This window comes from Archocentrus centrarchus, unplaced genomic scaffold (assembly GCF_007364275.1).
Source record: "Archocentrus centrarchus isolate MPI-CPG fArcCen1 unplaced genomic scaffold, fArcCen1 scaffold_40_ctg1, whole genome shotgun sequence".
Taxonomy (NCBI): Eukaryota; Metazoa; Chordata; class Actinopteri; order Cichliformes; family Cichlidae; genus Archocentrus; species Archocentrus centrarchus.
The window spans coordinates 2,625,550-2,645,591 of record NW_022060266.1 but is presented as its reverse complement, the minus strand read 5'-3'; the positions used below and the strand labels follow the sequence as shown (position 1 = coordinate 2,645,591).

Sequence of the window (20,042 nt, the reverse complement as noted above, 5' to 3'; positions counted from 1 at the left end):
TAACAAAAGTATAATCTAGTGGAACCAAAAGACCCTAAACAGTGACAATGATGACTGCACGCCCCTTGGTTAAGCATAGCTTGCTGTATTCTTCTGCCTTCAGTCATGTGGCTGCAGTCACAAGGCCATGCTCACATGCTTTAACATCTCTTCTGTTCTTGTGCTCAAGGGTTTCTGGTATCTGGCTCTTAAGTTCAGGGCAAGCAGCTAGGACATTTCAAAAGCATTGATCACCATGATGGTAAAAGTGAATAGTGTTCTGGTGCCTTTTATTTATTTGTTGCTATCTATAGTATATACCTTCTCCACAGCTCTGGAATGGAACAAGTCAAAGTGTGTCAGATAAATCACATGCTACCGTAAATGGACTAGTTCTTATATAGCACTTTTCTACTCAGTCAGAGCACTCAAAGCGCTTATACAACACGTTTTTATATTTACCCATGCACTCCCATTCATACAAGCACTTCCATATTTTTACTAAGCTAAGTGCTTTTTAATTAACATTCACACACATTCATACTCCAACAGAACGGTCAGAGAGCAACTTGGTGTTAAGTATCTTGCCCAAGGATACATTAGCATGTAGCCTGGAGTAGCCAGGAATCGAACTGCTGACCTTCCGATCAGTAGGTTACCTGCTCTACCTACTGAGCTACAGCCACCCCAAACAATCAGGCATCCTTGAAACCAAGCTATCTTTAGTGGACTGAAAAACCAAACAAACAAAAACAAATGAACAAAAAACAGGAAGAATGAGCAGTGATATCAAGGAAAGGATAAACACAAGTGTCACACAGTCAAGACCTGTGCCAGCTTATTTTGGCAAGTTTCACATGAGCATGAAATGGGTGACCCATTGAGTTGAAAATGAGCAACAGTGTTTCTTTTTTGAAAACACTTTACATCAGAGTTGTAAAATGTACATCAGATTTGCCAACTGTTTCAAACAGTGGACCAGATGGAATTGTTCAGTTAGCCTTGGCTGTGATATTGTGAAGCTCAAGTAACCTGCCAAATCTGTATTTGTCTAGTCACAAAGGCCTAAGAATCAGAGTAAGTCCAATACTCTGTTTCAGTGCAAGAAGTCTTAACAGTATTTGGTATTTCATAACTAAGTTAGCCTTTTATGTCATTTATGGAATGCCTTCTGAGTTAATAGCCTACTTATTCATTTTCTTTTCATCTGGTGAAATTCTGAAACATGTCATTGTCACATCCATACAAACAACAGCGGCGTCCTTTAGGGCACATCTCATAGGCCACGAACTCCGTTACCATAGCAACTTGCAATACATTGGAAAAAAAATGAAAAACAAAAAAAACTGCATAATGAACCATCGCTTTATGAAATGACTGTGAAAACCGCACGAAACAATACCAACATGTTACTGTTCTACCAAAGAAATGCACAGTTGGGGTAATCTTGAAGGAAGGGTATTTGATATTTGGTGTAGGTGAAGACAGTGTCAGACAGGATCATAAGGTTAAAACTGGAAATCAAAGAGATGATGCTGAATATTGCTAGTATGTATGCCTCACAGGTTGGATATCAGTTTGAAGAGAAAAAGGAACTGTGGAATAGGTTGGATGAAGTGCTAGAAAGTGTCCCTGTGGGGGAGAGTGGTGATTAGAGCAGACTTCAGTGGACATGTGGGTGAATGGAACAGAGGTGATAAGCAGGTGCTGGGTAGGTATAGTATTAAGGAGTGAAATGTGGTAGTGCATTTTGCAAAAAGAATAGAAATAGCTGTGGTGACCACAAGAGGTAGGAACATAGGGTGATGTATAAGAGACATCTCATGCAGAAGGTGCAATCTGAAAGAGATAGGAGACTGCTAGATCGTAGCAGGGGAGACTGTAGCTAGGTAGCATCAGATGATAGTCTGTAGGATTCAATTAAATTTTATTTAAATAATGCCAATTCACAAAAAACAGTCACCTCAAGGCACATTATATTGTAATAATTACAGAGAAAACCCAACAGTTAAAATGACCCCTATGAGCAAGAACTTGGCAACAGTGGAAGGAAAAACTCCCTTTAACAGGAAGAAACTTCCAGCAGAACCAGGCTCAGGGGGGGCAGCCATCTGCCACGGCCTTTCCACTGCAAACTGGAGGCCACCGCCTGATGAAGCCAACGGGACTACATCATCCACAAAAAGTAGAGATGAGATTCTTAGGCAGAAGCCTTCTGCTACTTGGCTACGCCTAGAAATTCTGTCCATAATAATTATGAACAGAATTGGTGACAAAGGGCAGCCCTGGTGAAGTCCAATACCCAAAGGAAATGAGTTTGACTTAATGCCGGCAATACAGACCAAGCTCTCACTGCAGTTATACTGGGACTGAATGGACCAGTTCTTATGGCCTGCAACAATGAGCCACATGTAAACTGGATGGGCAAACTCCCACGCACACTTGAATATTGTTTGTTGTTTGCTCTGGGGGGGTGGCCCCCTCCGGCCTCCTCTTTAGCAGGTAAAATGCATGCTCTGTAGGGTTTTAGTCTGGAGATCGACTAGGCCAGTTTAAAACCTTCCACTTCTTGCCCCTCCTTTGTAGCTTTGGCAGTGTCTTTTTGGCCATTTTCTTGCTGCATGATGAGGGGTCTCCCAATTAGCTTGGTTGCATCTTTGTTTAAATTGACAGAAAAAATGTTTCTGTAGACTTCTGAGTTCATTGTACTGCTGTCTGTACATGCATGACATCATCAATGAAAATTAATGAGCCCATCCCAGAAGAAGCCATGCAAGCCCCCATGACATTATCTGTACTGTGTTTCACAGATGAGCTTGCATGTTTGCGATCATGAGAATATAATTTCTTTCTCCAAACTTCAGCGTGTCTATCACATTGGTAAAGGTTAATTTTTGTCTCATAGGTCCATAAAATTTGATCCAGAATTTCTGAGGCTTGTCTCTGTACTTCTTGTCAAATTGCAGCCTGGTCTTCCTATTCTTCTTGCTAATTACTGTTTGCATCTTCTGGTGAAGCCTCTGTACTTTGGTTCATTAGGTTTTCTATGAACAGTAGAGTGTAATACAGTCACTCCTGCCTTCTGAAGGTTATTGCTGATGTCACTAACAGTTGTTTTAGGGTCTTTCTTTACATCATGTACAATGTTTCTGTCATCAACTGCTGAATCAACTGAGGAATCTTAAATATGTGTTACCTAGTAGACCAGTGACGATTTTCTTTTTCAGGACATTCCAAACGGTTGTACTGGCTATGGCCAATATTTAGGCAAAAGCTCTGATTGATTTTCTGTCTCTTCTCAGCTTCACGATTGCTTGTTTTTCACCCATAGACAGCAATCTGGTTTTCATGATGGTTACTCCCCTAATTATAAATGCATAGTCTGCACAAGCAAAACACAAATCTGACACTGAGTGTAGACATTCGACGTTGTTTATTGTTTGAATAATCAATGTAACAGGACAAACCTTGGCAACAAAAAATCTGTTTTTGCTCCATCCTCTCACTCTGAGAGCTCTCACAAACACAGAGTGAGGGGATGCCTGAGGAATGGAGGCAAAGTGTACTGGTACTGATTTTCAAGAACAAGGGCCATGTGCAGATCTATAAAGTTGATGAACCATACCATGAAACTATAGGAAAGAGTTGTTAAAGTAAGGTTAAGAAGAGAGGTGAGCAGCAGTATACTTTCATACCAAAAAAATGCAATACAGATGCAATGTTTACTTTGACGTTTAGTTTGAGAGTGTTGATGGAAAAGTATAGAAGGTCAGAAGGAGCTGCAGTGTGTTTTAGTTGCTCTAGAGAAAGCATACAGCAATCAAGCATATGACCACTGTCTGGTGAAGTAGATAACACCTGGATAATAGTGGATAACACCCTCATCATAGCAGCTGTAATTGCAGCAAAAGGTGGTTCCACAAAGTATTGACTCAGGGGGGCTGAATACTTTTGCACACCGCACTTTTGAGTTTTCTATTTGCAAAAAATGTTTTGAATCATGTATAATTTTCTTTCCACTTCACAATTGTATACCACTTTGTGTTGGTCTTTCACATTAAATTCCAGTGAAATATATTCATGTTTGTGGTTGTAATGTGACAAAATATGGAAAAGTTCAAGGGGTATGAATACTTTTGCAAGCCAGTGTATAAGACGGAAATTGAGTACCGTATATTTCGAACCATAAGGGGCACCGCATTATAAGGCGCACTATCAATGAACGGGTCTATTTTCACACATAAGGCACAATGGGTTATAAGGTGCATGATGAAACATATGTAGAGCGAAACAAAAGAGTCAGGTAAGTCGAACTTTATTCAACTCATTCACAAAACTCAGAATATTGTTCAGTTGTAACAAATACAGAAGAATACCCTCACATTTTAAATCATTCATCTTCCTCAAATCCATCAAATTCCTCATCTTCAGTGTCTGAGTTGAACAGTTGGGCGATTTCGGCATCAAGCATGCCGGGTTCCTTCTCATCATTATCTGAGTCAATTTCGTTGTTACCCCCGCCAAGGAGGTTATGTTTTCGGTCGCGTTGGTTTGTTTGTTTGTCAGCAGGATTACTCCAACAGTTATGAATGGATTTCGATGACATTTTGTGGACTGGTTGGAAATGACAAAAGGAAGAACTGATTAAATTTTGGCGGTGATCCGGAGCACGATGTGGATCCAGGAATTTTTTTAATGATTCTTCACTATTGCGGGATAGGGGGTTATTGTTGTCTGGGAAAGATGAAAGATTTCACAGTATTTAGATACACGTATTACAGCGTCAGTGACCCTATGGCCTTGGCAGAGGTTTCGCTCTCTGAGTGCTTCTAGTTACTGTTTTGTTTTGGTTGTGGCACACAGCAACCATTTAATTGTTAATAAAAGGGCAACTTTTGCTGGCAATCTCTCGCCATCTTCTTCAACATCTTAACAGACGCTGCAATATATTCTTTATTAATGAGGGTAAGAACAAGCCATACCTTCATTTTATATATAAGCCCTTCATAAATCCTGTGCACCAGTATATTTACCGATATAAGCAAAGAAAAATATGGGAAAAAAAAAAAAAAAAAAAGGAAATCCCTTTTTGACTCAACAGCTGAAACCTGAAAACTCCGCTGTCACCGTGTTTTGCATACATACAGCGCTCGTACTGCATCCCTTCATACGCTGTGGTATCGCCTAGACCTCTCTTTGGCACCAAGGAGAACAGCACACAGACACCCCCGGACCTCGATTCGTCCTTTAGCAGTCGACAGCGAGTTTTGTTACAAAAAAGTTGGCAAGAACGCCGGCCATTGATCGCCAGATTACGCAGAAATATACGGGCCGGAACATGTAGAATAAAATCCATCATAGTTTTCTGCAGTTTACTGCATACAGTTTCTATTTTTGGAACAATGCTTCCACTTCTTGTTGAATTTATCTCCAGCGGCTTTGGCTGCTTTCCACACCTGCTGCGCTGCACTCACAGCTTGTTCCTGTCTAATATCGTCAGTAGAGTCAGTTTGTGAATCTATGATGGACTATTTTACAGAATTCAATGAGGCCTTTGAACTGATCTGCCAGACTGGAGGAAATATCGCTGCAGACCACGCAACGGCGCACGCAACGGCGCACGCAACGGCGCACGCAACGGCGGTCAGACGGCAGTGCTCAACTATTTGAAAACCGTACGCTGGGTGTTACCCCTCCCCCCTGTTGTACGCTTACGCTCTGGAAAATGTTGGTATTTATTAAACGTCCCTTACCAAAGTCGCACTAAAACATTTCGACAGATTTTTGAGCGCAGTGTACCATATAAAATTGTTTCAAGGTCAGTAAGCACAACAAGAATTCATACATAAGCAGTGGTGGCCAAAGTACTGACATTCTGTACTTAAGTAGAAGTACAAGTACTTGTGTTAAAAACTACTCTGATAAAAACTGAAGTACTGGTTCAACTTCTGTACTCAAGTAAAAGTAAAAAAGTACAGGCTCTGAAATCTACTCAAAGTAATAAAGTAAAAGCAGCTCCTTGGAGGACGTTTCTACCTCTTTCTTCCATCTTTCTCCATCTGAGTGAAGTTATCGTTCATTCTTTGCTCTCCCTTAAAATACAGCAGCTGTTCTTTTAGCTGCAAACACACTGTGTGACAAACTGCAGACACTTTTTTTGGCCTCTACGTTTTCTGTCATTTATTTTCCTCACCGTTCCGGCGTGCAGCCTCTATGTAAAGCACAACTTCCTCTGGCTCTTTCCGGTCTCCGAGCGAGCGTTGCAGGAGCCTCTCCCTCTACCGTCTGTTCCCTCCCTCCCACCCTGTTTTTGCAACTTCCAAGAAAAAAACCCTCACAATCAGAAGCCGGCTACCGCACTGACCGGAAATGCAAACGTTTCTCAGATGCATTAAACCTAAAGTAACGAGCTTGTTTTAAAAATGTAAGAAGTAGAAACTACAGATACTTGTCTAAAAATGTAGGGAGTAAAAGTAAAAAGTTTTCAGAGAAATAAATACTCAAGTAAAGTACAGATACAGTAACGAAGTATTTGTACTTCATTACTGTCCACCACTGTACATAAGGCGCACCGGATTATAAGGAGCACTGCCGATTTTTGAGGAAATTTAAGGATTTTAAGTGCACCTTATAGCCTGAAAAATACAGTAAGTGTAAGTAATTGACAGAGTTTGACAAGGGCCACATTGTGAAACAGCAGCTCTTGTGGGGTCTCATTGGTCAGTATGTATCAAAAGTGGTCCAAGGAAGGAGCAGTGATGAACCAGTTACAGGGTCATGGGCAGCCAAGGCTCACCAATGCAGGTGGAGAGGGTGGGCCATGTGGTCCGATCCAACAGGCGAGCTACTATTGCTCAAATTGCCAAAAAAGTTAATGCTGGTTGTGATAGAAAGGTGTCACAATACACGGTGCATTGCGGTTTGTTGCATATGGGGCTGCATAGCCACAGACCACTCATGGTGCCTTTCTACTGTGGAAAGTGCCAACAATGTGCACGTGAGTATCAGTACTGTATTTGTGTGTCGCTTACCTGGGGAACACCTGGCACAATGATGCACTATGGGAAGATGCCAAGCAGCCAGAGGCAGTGTGATACTTCAGGATAATTCACCCTCCCACAAAGCACAAATGGATTAAGAATGGCTTAAGGAGCACAACAACAAATTTGAGGTGTGGACTTTGATGTGCTGGAAAAACACGTCCCAAACAAGTCCCACCTCATAACTTACAGGATCTGTTGCTATCAAGGCATGGATTCCACTAGACCCCTGAAGGTGTGCTGTTGTATCTGGAATCTATTCCTTTATGGGTTAGGACTGTTTTGACAGCAAAAAGGGGACTAACACAATGTTAGGCAGGTAGTCATAGTACTGTGTTTCATCAGTATATATTGTTGAGTGAGTGTCATGGGATCTATTGCATCCTACTCAAAAAAACCTCAAAAAAACCAAAAACACTCTTTAATCAGAGTATAGCACCAAGTCAGTTAAACTTCTGGGACATTGAGCTGGTTGGTTAAGTAACAGAGGGGTTTCAGCTGCTTTGGTGTCAATGGCATTAACATCAGGTGCATAGAGGGGCAACAATGAGACAACCCCAAAAGAATAATGGTCCAGCAAGTGGAGGATACTGATATTTTTGCACTCATCTTTTATGACTGTTTATACATTAGGTTTGCATTTGGATAAGGTCAGTGTCACTACTGGTAGCATGAGGCAATATGATGCTACAGATGTTGCACGGGTAGTCCAACTCCTGCAGGATGGCACGTCAATCCATGACATTACCAGAAGACTTGCGTGGAGGAGATTCCAGGAGTTTGTTTCTGACCAGACAATCCTCAAGTGGGCCCTGTGCTTTAGTGGGCCCTGTGCTCCCTGCATGGCACAATGGAGCCCAATTGGCTTTTGCCATAGAATACAAGAATTCACCCTGAGCACATGTGACAGACATGAAAGGGTCTGGAGAAGCCACGGAGAACATTATGCTTCCTGTAACATATATCAGGATGAACTATTTGGTGGTGGGTCAGTGATGGTCTGGGGAGGCATATCCATGGAGAGATGGACAGATAGCTACAGCTAGTCAATAGCACCCTGATTGCCATTACGTGTTGAGATGAAATTCTTGGAACCATTGTCAGACCCTATGCAGGTGTAGTGGGTCCTTGGTTACTCCTGGTGAGTGACAGTGCCCAGCCTCATGTGGCTGCAGTTCCTGGAGAATGAAGGAATTCATACCATTGACTGGCCCTCCATGCTTGCCTGACATAAATCCAATAGGACATTGTGTTTTAGTCCACCCGACTTTGCCAAGTTGCAGCTCAGACTGTGCGGAAGCTCAGTGATGCCCTGGTCCAGATCTGGGAGGAGTTCCTCAGGATAGCATCCGTCATCTCATTAGGAGCATGCCCCACGGTCAGGCATGCATACGAGCATGTTGGGGCCAAACAAATTACTAAGTACCATTTTGAGTTGCTGCAATGAAATTTTGGCAAAATGGACTAGGCTGCTGCTTTATTATTTCACTTTGGTTTTTGGGGTGTCTTTGAATTCAGCCCTTAGTAGGTTGATAATATTAATTTCCACCAAAATATGTGGCATCTTTTCATACCTAACCCAGTCTATTACCCAGTCCATATCTATACTGATAAGGAGATAGCTGAGGTATCTGATCTGTTTTCAAAATGTCATTTTGATTACTTTTATGAATTGTTGATAAAAGGTTTAGTGATATCTATTTTTGTTTTATTTTGTTTTTATTTTAGTAAGTTTTCAATCAAAGAAACTTGCCAAATTCTTGATTTTCTAGTGAGAAAATAATGCCAAAAAGGGATGTTATAATTGTTGGTTATGCAAAAATTAAACATCTCTAGTTGGTAAACCAATTTAAATGTACAAGGATTTTAATATCTTGTTCCATTTGTTCACAAAACCAATGTAACCCTAAGATTTTTTTTTCTGCTGGTAGTACAGTTGATATGTGAACAATTGGTATCATTTTAAATGTCCTTTCATTTTACTTCATACGACTGGTTAAATCAGTGCAATAATGCCATGATATGTGATGAACTACAGTAATTGCCAAAAGACAAAGTTCCCCGCCATAACCTGCTATTGGCAGTTGTAAAATTTTATATTGTACACTGGGTCTGTTTATCCTTCTTAGTAAAATGACTTTAAGTAGTTTGCAATTTGAAAATCTTGTCATAAGCATTGATTTTATTGATTTTGACTTAACCTTTAGATGGGCACAGCATTCGACCTGACGAGATCTTCTCTCTTTTTTTTTTCAAAATGTTCTTACTCAAAGAGCATGTCCTCTGTCAGGGCCTATGCCCTCCCTAGTTTGCAATTAAAAAAAAAAAAAAAAAATGATTGCGTGCAGCAATAGATATCAGCAAAGGTGCTTCCTTTGTCCATGCTTCAGCTCTCCACATTCCATAACTTTTTTCCTTGCCAGTTTTTGCATAATAATGGTGATAGACCGAGACTTAAAAAAAAAACAATTATGACATAGCTCTGTGTATGCTCTGCCAGAGAAAGGAAAAAAACAAAAACAAACTTTCTCTACTCTCGTCCCCAACAAACAAAAAAATTGCGCTGAAATTTAAAATGTAATGTAGGTGGAAGAATGTGCTGGCATCCTTGTCAGTGCTATACAGAATAAATTAATATGTGAGCTTCAAAGAGCAGTCTCTATGAGTGCCCATAAGAGTGGAGCCTAATCCTTCAATTCAGGGGAGAGTGGAATGCAAAATGACAGGCTTTGCTAAATCTAGCATCAGTTACAAAGTTGTAATCTGGCAGCTCAAAGCAATGTAATAGCCCACTGCACTAATGCATTACAATAAACAAAAGTCTAGAAATTCAAAGGTAATTCAATGCTTATAACTTTTTTGCCCAAAAAGTACAGCTCTGTTCTGTTTGCAATACATTGCAGTATTTATTTTACATTTAAAGAATGGGCATTGTGGCGTGATTGATTGAGTTTGTGGACAGGTGTCTTATACAGATAATGAGTTCAAACAAGTGTAATTAATACAGGTAATTAGTGCAGAACAGGAGGGCTTCTTAAAGAAAAACAGGTCTGTGAGAGCCAGAATTCTTTCTGGTTGGTAGGTGGTCATTCATGCAATAAACTGCAAATTGATTATTTAAAAATCATACAATCTGATTTTCTGTATCTTTTTTTTAGATTCTGTCTCTCACAGTTGAAGTGTACCTATGATAAAAATTAGACATCTCTATTCTTAGGAAAGGAGGAGAGGAGAGAACTGTAGGTGGGAAAACTTGCAAAATCAGCAGTGTATCAAATACTTATTTTCCCCACTGTAGTTTGTTAGACCACACAGTGTCACCCCCTTAAGATTATTTTACACAGCAAAAACTGATACCTGTAAGTATTTAATTTCTTACATCAGAAAAGTGTGCATTCATGATTGTGTGAAAGAATAAGTCTTATCTGTCATCAAATTTGTGTATTTTAAAGCTCATGAAATTAGCTAGGTAACATTACTGTATCTGTCTGCGTGTTGAGTGCATGCATGTGGGGTTAATTAGCTGGATATTGATCACTAAGTTTGCTTGTCATTCAAACATTCTTTTGTTTCGTCATCCAAGAAGAAAAAGACACTGAGGAATAATATAGACTTATTAGGCAACAGCAGCTTCACAAAATGGGAAGCAAACCTTGTGACATTAGTACAGGCAATGAGTCCACTTAAAGACCTTAAAACACACTTTAAACACAGAAAAAAGCACTAAAATACAATTATTATAACACATCAGCAAAGAAAGGTATTCTTGTGATTTACTTGTTAGGGACAAAATGTAATGCAGCGTCCTTCTTTAGGGCCAGTCTTTCCACTACAGAGAATCTCTTATAATAAATAATGCCAAAAACACAAGGTTAAGAAGAGCAAAAGAAGAAGAAAACTAATCTCAACTTCACTCTCTGAGAAAATGGCCACAGTAAAAGTGTGAGGGCAGGGGCAGATGCAAGTGACCTAAAAGCTATGATGAATGGGGAATGTATTTTTATCTTAATTGTTTTGTTCACTTTTAATAAGTGATGGCATGATAGTGCTTTCTTATATCCCTTCACAATTCTGAAGCACAGACCAATATTGTTGTTGTCTTTCTGTCTAAATGCACTGACTTTACATTGCATTTGTAATGAGGATGCTCAGAAACTAAATTCAGCAATTATGATATAAAAGTGACTTTTTTTCAGGATTTTATTGCATCACAAAATCATTTTTTAATGCATCCTCTCCCTCACAGACACCCATCACAGTTTAGCTTATTTCAGTCTTTTTTCCCTGTAAATAACACTTAACACCATAGTGATTATCAACTCTGTAAGCCAACCCAGGTTTTATTAATTAAGCTATGAGCTCAGGTGAAAAGGACTATGCTGGCACCAAGTGACCAATAGACAAGTTGAAGAAGAAGAACAAAGTATAATTAAAAACAAATATGAGAAACTTAAAAAATATGATCCAGGCTAAAAGCAACACAGGGCTGCAGCTAAAGCCAGAGGGGAAAAGTTGGCAAAAGTGCAGATGTGTGAATACGTAAGTGAAATAGGCCTATCAGTATTATGTCCTCATCTTTACTGCACAAGTACTTCTCACTATAATGAAAATATTACATTAAATGACTGTTGCGTGACTGGTGTATACTGCCTTCCTCTGCCAGCATGTGTGACAGCGACAGCTTTACAATATACCTTTTTTTTATAAGAGATAATACTTGTTCTGTCAGTTAAAATGCTGCTAAGTGAATTGCATTTACATATTTTACATAACTGCAGTTTCTGACATTTTCACACAGCAGTTCTTGCAAGTGGCCATGCAAGGCCCCAAGATTTAGAACAACTGGGGTTCAGTTAGTTGCTTAGTTATGCTTCCATTTTTGGACAGCACAGAATCTGCGGTTAATGAACAAAAGACTACCTGCTGAGCCACAGGTGTGGTTGCAGGAATGTTTCTGTCTTCCTAAATGAGCTTTCAAATGTTTCTGTTCCAAAATCCCCACATCCCAATCCTGTAAAGGCCCCAGGCACACAGGCCTACAGACCTGTTGGTTACCTGGCAACAACTGGTGGTGAGGGGAAAAAGTGGTTGGTGGCACTCACTGTGAAATCACTGTGAGTCATACAGGCCTATAGACTGGTCAGTACCCCCCGGCAGTAACCGCTGGTCGTTGAAGTGAGAAGTCACAGAGTGGTCTATGGAGCTGCACCTCCTTGTGCTTGCTTGTCTAGCAGGTTGCTGCAGTTGGCAGTAGTTTAAATGGAAAACATCGACTTGTCTGCAAACACTCACAGATTACTTGTCAAGTGGACTTGAAACTGTGAAAATTGTGATGCAACAAGGAAGAGAGAACAGTCACCTTCAAAGTAAAAGCTGCACTCTTTGAACACTGCCTACTAAACACTGGTGCACCTCTGCATGCTCAGAAGATGCACACAAAGCAACTTTATTATACTGCATTGTCCACTACACTATTATTTCTTACTATGTGAATGGAGTTGACAAAATGAAATCTGATTACAGCTGTAAACAAATTTGATTGCTGAAAGTAAATTACAAGTATGGTAGAATTATATAATTCATCTTTGTAAACAAATCATACAGAGACCCCAAAACCCCCCAAAAATTGCACCAATGAAATTCAAATATTGACTGTGTTGTGTGTGTTTCCAAATACAGTAGACTGTATATTCATCTTTGCTAACCTGTGTTAAATGATTTAAAACTATATCATCTTGCAATATGGATATGAAGTTAAATGATGGGCATATATGCATAAACAGCTTTATGAAACAGCACAGACCACATTGGTCCTAAAGTACAGCCTCAGTACAACAGCATTTCATATTATTATATTTCATTATATGATGATGCGGTTCTGTTGGCTTCATCAGGGGGTGGCCTCCAGCTCACAGTGGAACGGTTCGCAGCCGAGTGTGAAGCGGCCGGTATGAGAATCAGCACCTCTAAGTCTGAGGCCATGGTCCTCAGCCGGAAAAAGGTGGAGTGCTCTCTCTGGCTCAGGAACGAGTTCTTACCCCATGTGGAGGAGTTCAAGTATCTCGGGGTCTTGTTCACGAGTGATGGGAGAAGGGAGCGGGAGATCGACAGACGGATCGGGGCTGCCTCTGCAGTGATGCGGACGCTGCACCGGTCTGTCGTGGTGAAGAGAGAGCTTAGTGTAAAAGCGAAGCTCTCGATTTACCGGTCGATCTACGTTCCTACCCTCACCTATGGCCACGAGCTTTGGGTAGTGACCGAAAGAATAAGATCACGAATACAAGCGGCAGAAATGAGTTCCCTTCGAAGGGTGGCTGGCCTCTCCCTTAGAAATAAGGTGAGGAGTGCGGCCATCCAGGAGGGGCTCAGAGTAGAGCCGCTGCTCCTCCACATTGAAAGGAGCCAGTTGAGGTGGCTCGGGCATCTGATTAGGATGCCTCCTAGATGAGGTGTTCTGGGCATGTCCCACCGGGAAGAGGCCCCGTGGTAGACCCAGGACACGCTGGAGGGATTATATCTCTCGGCTGGCCTGGGAACGCCTTGGGGTCCCTCCGGATGAGCTGTAGGAGGTGGCTGGGGAGAGGGAAGCCTGGGCTTCTTTGCTTAGGCTCCTGCCCCCACGACCCGGCCCCGGATAAGCGGAAGAGAATGGATGGATGGATATTTCATTAATTCCTATTAAAGCTAATTCCATGAGCAAGACTATGAAAGATGCTGTCACAGCTTTCTCATGTTAGACTGGTGTTTTGTCAAATGGGAAGGAACTGTCTGGACAAGAGCACCAGTAGCTACTGCACATGTTAAATGAAACATGGTGATGCACTTAGACTACAAAAATTACTGAGCTTTCATTTCCATATTTTCTTTGCATAATTTTTAATTTATTATTTGTTCATTAATTCAAATTTAAGTCTTTGATAGGAACCGTTGCACTTGAAGCCGAGAGCCACAGAAAGGAGCGAGTAGTTAGAAAATATGGTACTTGTTCATAAAAAGAAAATGTAGACTTATTTAAGTCTCATTCTTTGAATAGCAAGAGAAATACATGAAATACATTTATCAGGCATAGTATTATGACCACTGACAGGCGACTTTAATAAAGGCAAATTTGTGATTGCTAGTTGACTGGCTCAGAGCATCTCCAAAACGGCAGATCTTGTGTGGTGTTCCCAGTCTGCAGTGTTCAGTATCTATCAAGCGTGGTCCAAGGAAGGAACCGCGGTGAACCAGCGACAGGCTCGTGGGCAGCCAAGGCTCACTGATGCATGTGGGAAGCAAAGGCTGGCTTGTGTGGTCCAATCCAACAGACGAGCTACTGTAGCTCAAATTGCCAAAAACAACTTAATGCTGGTTCGGATAGGTGTCAGAATACACAGCGCATCACAGTTGTTTCCTTTTTTTGGCAGCAAAAGGGAGACTAACACAACATTAGGCAGGTGGTCATAAAATTATGCCTCATTAATGTCTTATGACCTTAGTTTTAAACTCATTCCTTCTTGGAAAGCAACCAGTGAACCATACCAGATCCAATAATCACATGATGTGATTATTCTAGAATTATTGGAATCTGCATTTAAAGCATTCTTCAAAATACATGGACATTTCTTCTTGGTAGGCAGTGCTACCAAGCTGCAGGGTCACTGCACTTGCATTCTTTTACACAGCTTATAGCAGATGATATATTTGGAAAAGGCATAACCACTGTACGTGTATGAGCTATTGTATGAGTACAACCCCCTCTCTGTGAATGAAGCAGCTTAATTTCAGTCATTATTGTAAGACGCCTGCCGACTGGAATTCTGCAGGTATTTAACAAGAGTTTTCTTCTCACTGTATTATTGTTATTTGTAACATGATTATGGCATCTGCATCTGATGTTTCACCCCCTCATATCCCCCCCCCCACACACACACACGCACACACACACACGCAATGTGTAATACCCCCTCTGTTTTAATCCCTCTATTTGTGTTGCACTGTTCCTCTGCATGCTGAAGATAGCCCCGGGATTTTCCCAGCTAAGTATTCCTCCACAAGGATTACCCTCTGGCATGTTTTGCAATGTAAACTGCCAAGATACAGTTTACAGCTTGCAACAACAAAGCACAGTATACCGCATCACACATAGATATATTCATGACCTGGATTCATGATATGCTAAAACCTAGCAGGAAGGATCATATATTTTTAATCCTTCCTACTACTACATTACCAGTATTAGTGGCATATATTACCATCAAATCAACAGTTATCTGGTAAAACACTGATACAAATGATGTTTAAAAGCCATTGTGAAAACAACCAAAAGAGCAAAAGAATATTATTTAGGATTCTGTTTAATATGAAATGCAATCCATCTAAAGAAAGAACTCACACTCATGAAGCCCTGATCTCTGCCCTTGAACTGCAGTGTCAAAGTAGAACTTCCATTGAACTGCCATAGTGCACCGCAAGTTATAATCCTACTCTTATTATGCATTAATATACTGAAGTCATCTCTTTTGCCATTACATGTAGCAATCTCTGGTGCTGAAAAACCAAGCCACAGAAGTGCAGTTCCTCAAATGGCCACTTGAGTTAGGCTCCAAAAACAATCCAATCAGACTTCCGTGTTGAAGTACCTCAATTTATAAGTAAATAACCCACTTACGTTATATTGAGGCTTAAAGTTCAGCATAATGAAGGACATTTCTGGACTAAGTGACAGGTGGATATTGCTTTGTCTGACCTTATAGACAGCTACTGTACGTTTTTCTAGTCATTATGTTTTAAGCCTGGTTTTTGCCATTTAAGTAAACAACAGAAGCACCTTGTTAACACATCCAGGTAGCCAATCACAGCAATTCCACATATAGTACCAGTCAAAAGTTTCATATGAATGGGTGAGTCTGTCCAAACCTTTGACAGGTACTGTATCTCCCCAAGTACAGCTGTGTTCAAAATAATAGCTGTCAAACATGACCAACCAGATCACTTTTTTGGTAGAAATTATATGACTACATTCAAATAATTTACCAGTAGGTGTAGTAGAGTCATGAAAAACCAACAGACCCAACATGCCTGATATACATGCTCCTGAGTTTGTGTAATTGAATAAGTAATTGAAACAGGTGTGTTCAAAATAATAGCAGTGAGGTCATTTATTCTGTGAAAAAAAAAATAATCAGGTGGCCCCTCTGGGGTCTCGGGGGAAATTGTCTGATTTTGACTACTTTTGATTTGACCTTTGTAGTTCACCTTAAAAACTGTTTACTTTGCTTTGTTTGGTATCATTGTGTTCAGCCAACCTCTCATGGGTGACTGTACAGTTATTCTTTCATTTGAACATACTGTATTAATACATTGGACCTAAAATCACATAAAAACATAAAATCCGAATAGAAAAAAGTTTTTACTGTGACAACCACAAACATCTTTTTACAAATGTAAGTTGTAAATTTTAAAAACTTAGATAAAATATAGCAAACAACAAAGTCTTATGCAACATCTATACAGTATATTTACATTAAAATGCAGAAAATGCTGCAGGAGTTTTTATACAACTAGTTGGCAGCATGGTGGCGCAGTGGTTAGCACTGCTGCCGCACTACTGCCGCCGCACAGTTAGAATAACATCTGAAAGGTCTGTGTTCGATTCCACCTTGGCCCAGGCCTCTCCCTCTCTCTATGTGGAGTTTGCATGTTCTCCCCGTACTTGCATGGGTTTCCTCCCACATTCCAAAGACATGCACTTACTGGGGTTAGGTTAATTGGCTACTCTAAATTGCCCATAGGTGTGGATGAGAGCGTGAAAGGTTGTTCGTCTCTATGTGTTGGCACTGTGACAGGCTGGCGACCTGTTCAGGGTGTACCCTGCATCTCACCCTATTACAGCTGGGATAGGCTCCAGACCCCCCCACGACCCTGAACAGGATGAGCGGAAGCGAATGCATGGATAGTTGTCACAATAAGATGCCACACAAATTGTTTGTGCTCCTCCAAAAAATAGTTCCTGTCCACCACAAGACTATGGGCCCATCACAGACAATAATTGCCATCAATATTGCAATATTGGTCTTTCACCACCTTTTCACCTGTTCCCCAGCAATCAAATGTCACATGCTGCTGAGTAATTTTCTGCATTTTTCCACCAATTCTCTTGTTTTTTGGAGGTTTTTTTATTCTCAAGCACTTCCTGCTAGCAAATAAAAAATATCCACTTTTTGCTGTTTCTTCCTGCAGAAAACCGCATCAAATGTGAAGACAGAAGAAAGCATGGTGTTATTGATCATAACTCTGGTTTTACTTGGCCTATCAACACAATTTAAAAACTGGTATGTAGTTTGAAGTACACACTTTCAGCTCAAATGGTGACTCAGCAAGGCAGTATCCCGCTACATCATCTTAAATCAGCAATGTCATCTGGATGTGTCAGACCGCCCACCAACCCCAGAGGGTTAAGGATGAAGCCAACACATGTTGCACATGCATTACTGACATTGTTCAGATGGACAGTGTACTTTGATTAAAATGTTGATTGGGCAGGGGAAAATATAAAGAAGTGCAGAAAATGATGGGCTGTTTGGCTAAAATGATCTCCAATGCTCTAAAATGGAAAACAAAACCAGAGGGACGTGGAATAAAATGGAAGGCTACCATCTGAATGGATGGAAGAATCGCCAGACTGGTAAAGACTCAGCCAATGATGAGCAAAAAATTTAAGTTATGGAGTGGCCAGCTCAATCTCCAGGCCTTAATGTGATAGCAAACTTATGGGGTGACCTCAAAAGTGCTGTTTTTGAGGCAAAATCAAGAAATGCAGAGGAACTGTGGAAAGTTGTCAAATCATCCTGGGCTGGAATATCTGTTCACAGGTGCCAGAAGTTGGTCAACTCCATGCAACACAGATGTGAACCAGTTCTCAGAAACAGTGGTTATGCATTATTAGTTTAGTGATTCACAGGAATAATAAATGCTAAAGATGTTTCAGTGTTTACATTAATATGAGTTGGTAAAGAAAAATCCAGACTGCGATTTGTTTTTTTTTTACAACCAATATGAATTTTTCTTCATTTTCTGTAAAATAATCAAAAAAATTATAATTTTTTCTTCATGTTTTGATTTAGAATATAATAAAAACTATTATCAGGATTCTGAGCTTTACTCATGTTTTTAAACACACTGCTATTATTTTGAACACAACTGTATAGTTTCTCTTTCGAACATGGTCAGGCCCAATTTATAGAATAACAAAACGGAGATGATCAAAATCCTAAATTAAAGGTTTCAAAGATAGTTGGAGACATCATGGTGGAAATTTTAGTCTTTTATTTATTGATTAATTTAATTTAATTTAATTTAATTTAATTTAATTTAATTTAATTTAATTTAATTTAATTTAATTTAATTGCCTCAGGAAAATATTGCCAGTCTTTTGTCCATGATCCACACATACCTCACACTGAACAGTACAAAGCATATAAATTGCATGACATGTGGCTCAGAGTTTTGACATAGTAAATGAAGGGCAGAAAGGAAACACATTTCAAAGAAGCATAAACTCAAACAGCAGCACTGCAAAATGCAATGGCTCTGAGCAGTTTGTAGACTCATGAAAAAATACTGTAGATGTTACAGCCTTAAGACCTTGCATTTTTACTAAGCAAAACACGATATATAATTATAACGTACATACCCATTGGGGTGCCAACCCCATAGGCTTTTGAGTCAATGAGGCCTCCAATCTGTGTGAGATTGCAGTTGCGCTGTGTGACGAATTCAATGGTTGTGGATTCCATGAGGAACGCGTAATCTGAGGTGAGCACACGGTGAATGCCTTCCTCAACGTTCTTCACCATCACTGAGTGCCTCCGACTGCTCATAAACTCCCACATCTTATCATATGTAGAGATCTTGGTTTTCTGAGGAGACATAGAAGCATAATTTAAGTACTTACACACAAAGCAATTTAAAATGTAAATTTAGTCACTGTAAAAGCTATACACTGTAATGTACTGATAGACTGTTTTGAAAAGTAAAGTTATTGGTTAGTGGTCCATGAAGAATTATAATGCTATGAGTGACATTCACATCAGTATTTTTACATACCGTCAATGTGTGGAGCTCTGTGGAGGCTCACAGAACACTACATTCAGTTACTTTCCGAATTTCATTAGCTTTAGTAGAACTTTCTTTCTCTCTGTCTCAGTCAATATTGTTTATGAGTAGACTATAGGTTGAAGCAGGCAAGCATGCTAAACAGCCGACTGAAACAGAGTCTGAATTTATATGACCATATTGTTCATCTCTGATGCCCGTACAGCTGATCTCACCTACAGGTATAAGCAGCAGCAGGGCACTATCAGTAGCAGAGCACTGTGCCTAACTTAGTACACCTGTAATCACTGAGAAAAATCCAAGAGCACATTATTCTCCAGGGGAGCAGATTTGAAGCCATTTTTGAAGCCATTTGAAACCTAATTAAGTCACATCTCCAAGGTCCTGCCCGCCATTATTGTGTGTAATGACTTTTTGTGGCTGGTCGATATTTTAGATCAACTGGGTGATTTGCGGAGTGCCTATCAGAATCTTTTGGAGTCACCCTTGACAAATCAGGCGATTGAGCATGCAAGCTTCAGACTGCTGATAAGGCAAGAGCAGTGGCTGTGAATACATGGAGAGTCAGATAACCACCTACACTCTAAGCCAGGCAGAGAACCGAGGTGTCCTTCCTAGAGCCTCTATGCAGGTTTTTTGAGCTGTTTACATTCAAATCATACAAGAGTTGTTGGAAAGCAAAGCTGGTGTGCACAATGAATAGCTGCCAAACCAACGTAGTGCAAAAGAATACATCCAATATGTCATATCATCATAGTTTTAAAAAAGTGGATCAGAATCTTTTGATATTCAAAATTACAAATGCAAGTTCCTTAAAAATACGGTGTGCTATCTAATCCTCTCAGGTCATCACCTGCTTGATAAATTTCCTTACCTCTGTTGATCTCTGTTAATTTGTTAATCTCTTGGTGCATCCAAATCTTTGCT

At 40.2% G+C, this 20,042-nt stretch overlaps 1 protein-coding gene across 1 annotated transcript in view; it reads right to left on the bottom strand.

Annotated features, from left to right (window-relative positions):
• LOC115776876 (glutamate receptor ionotropic, kainate 2) overlaps positions 1–20,042 on the bottom strand; it is a 413,631-nt gene that overhangs the window by 53,694 nt on the left and 339,895 nt on the right. The window contains exon 15 of the mRNA XM_030724665.1: positions 18,694–18,919. Coding sequence (XP_030580525.1) covers positions 18,694–18,919 — 226 coding nt within the window. The remainder of the gene's footprint in view (positions 1–18,693; positions 18,920–20,042) is intronic.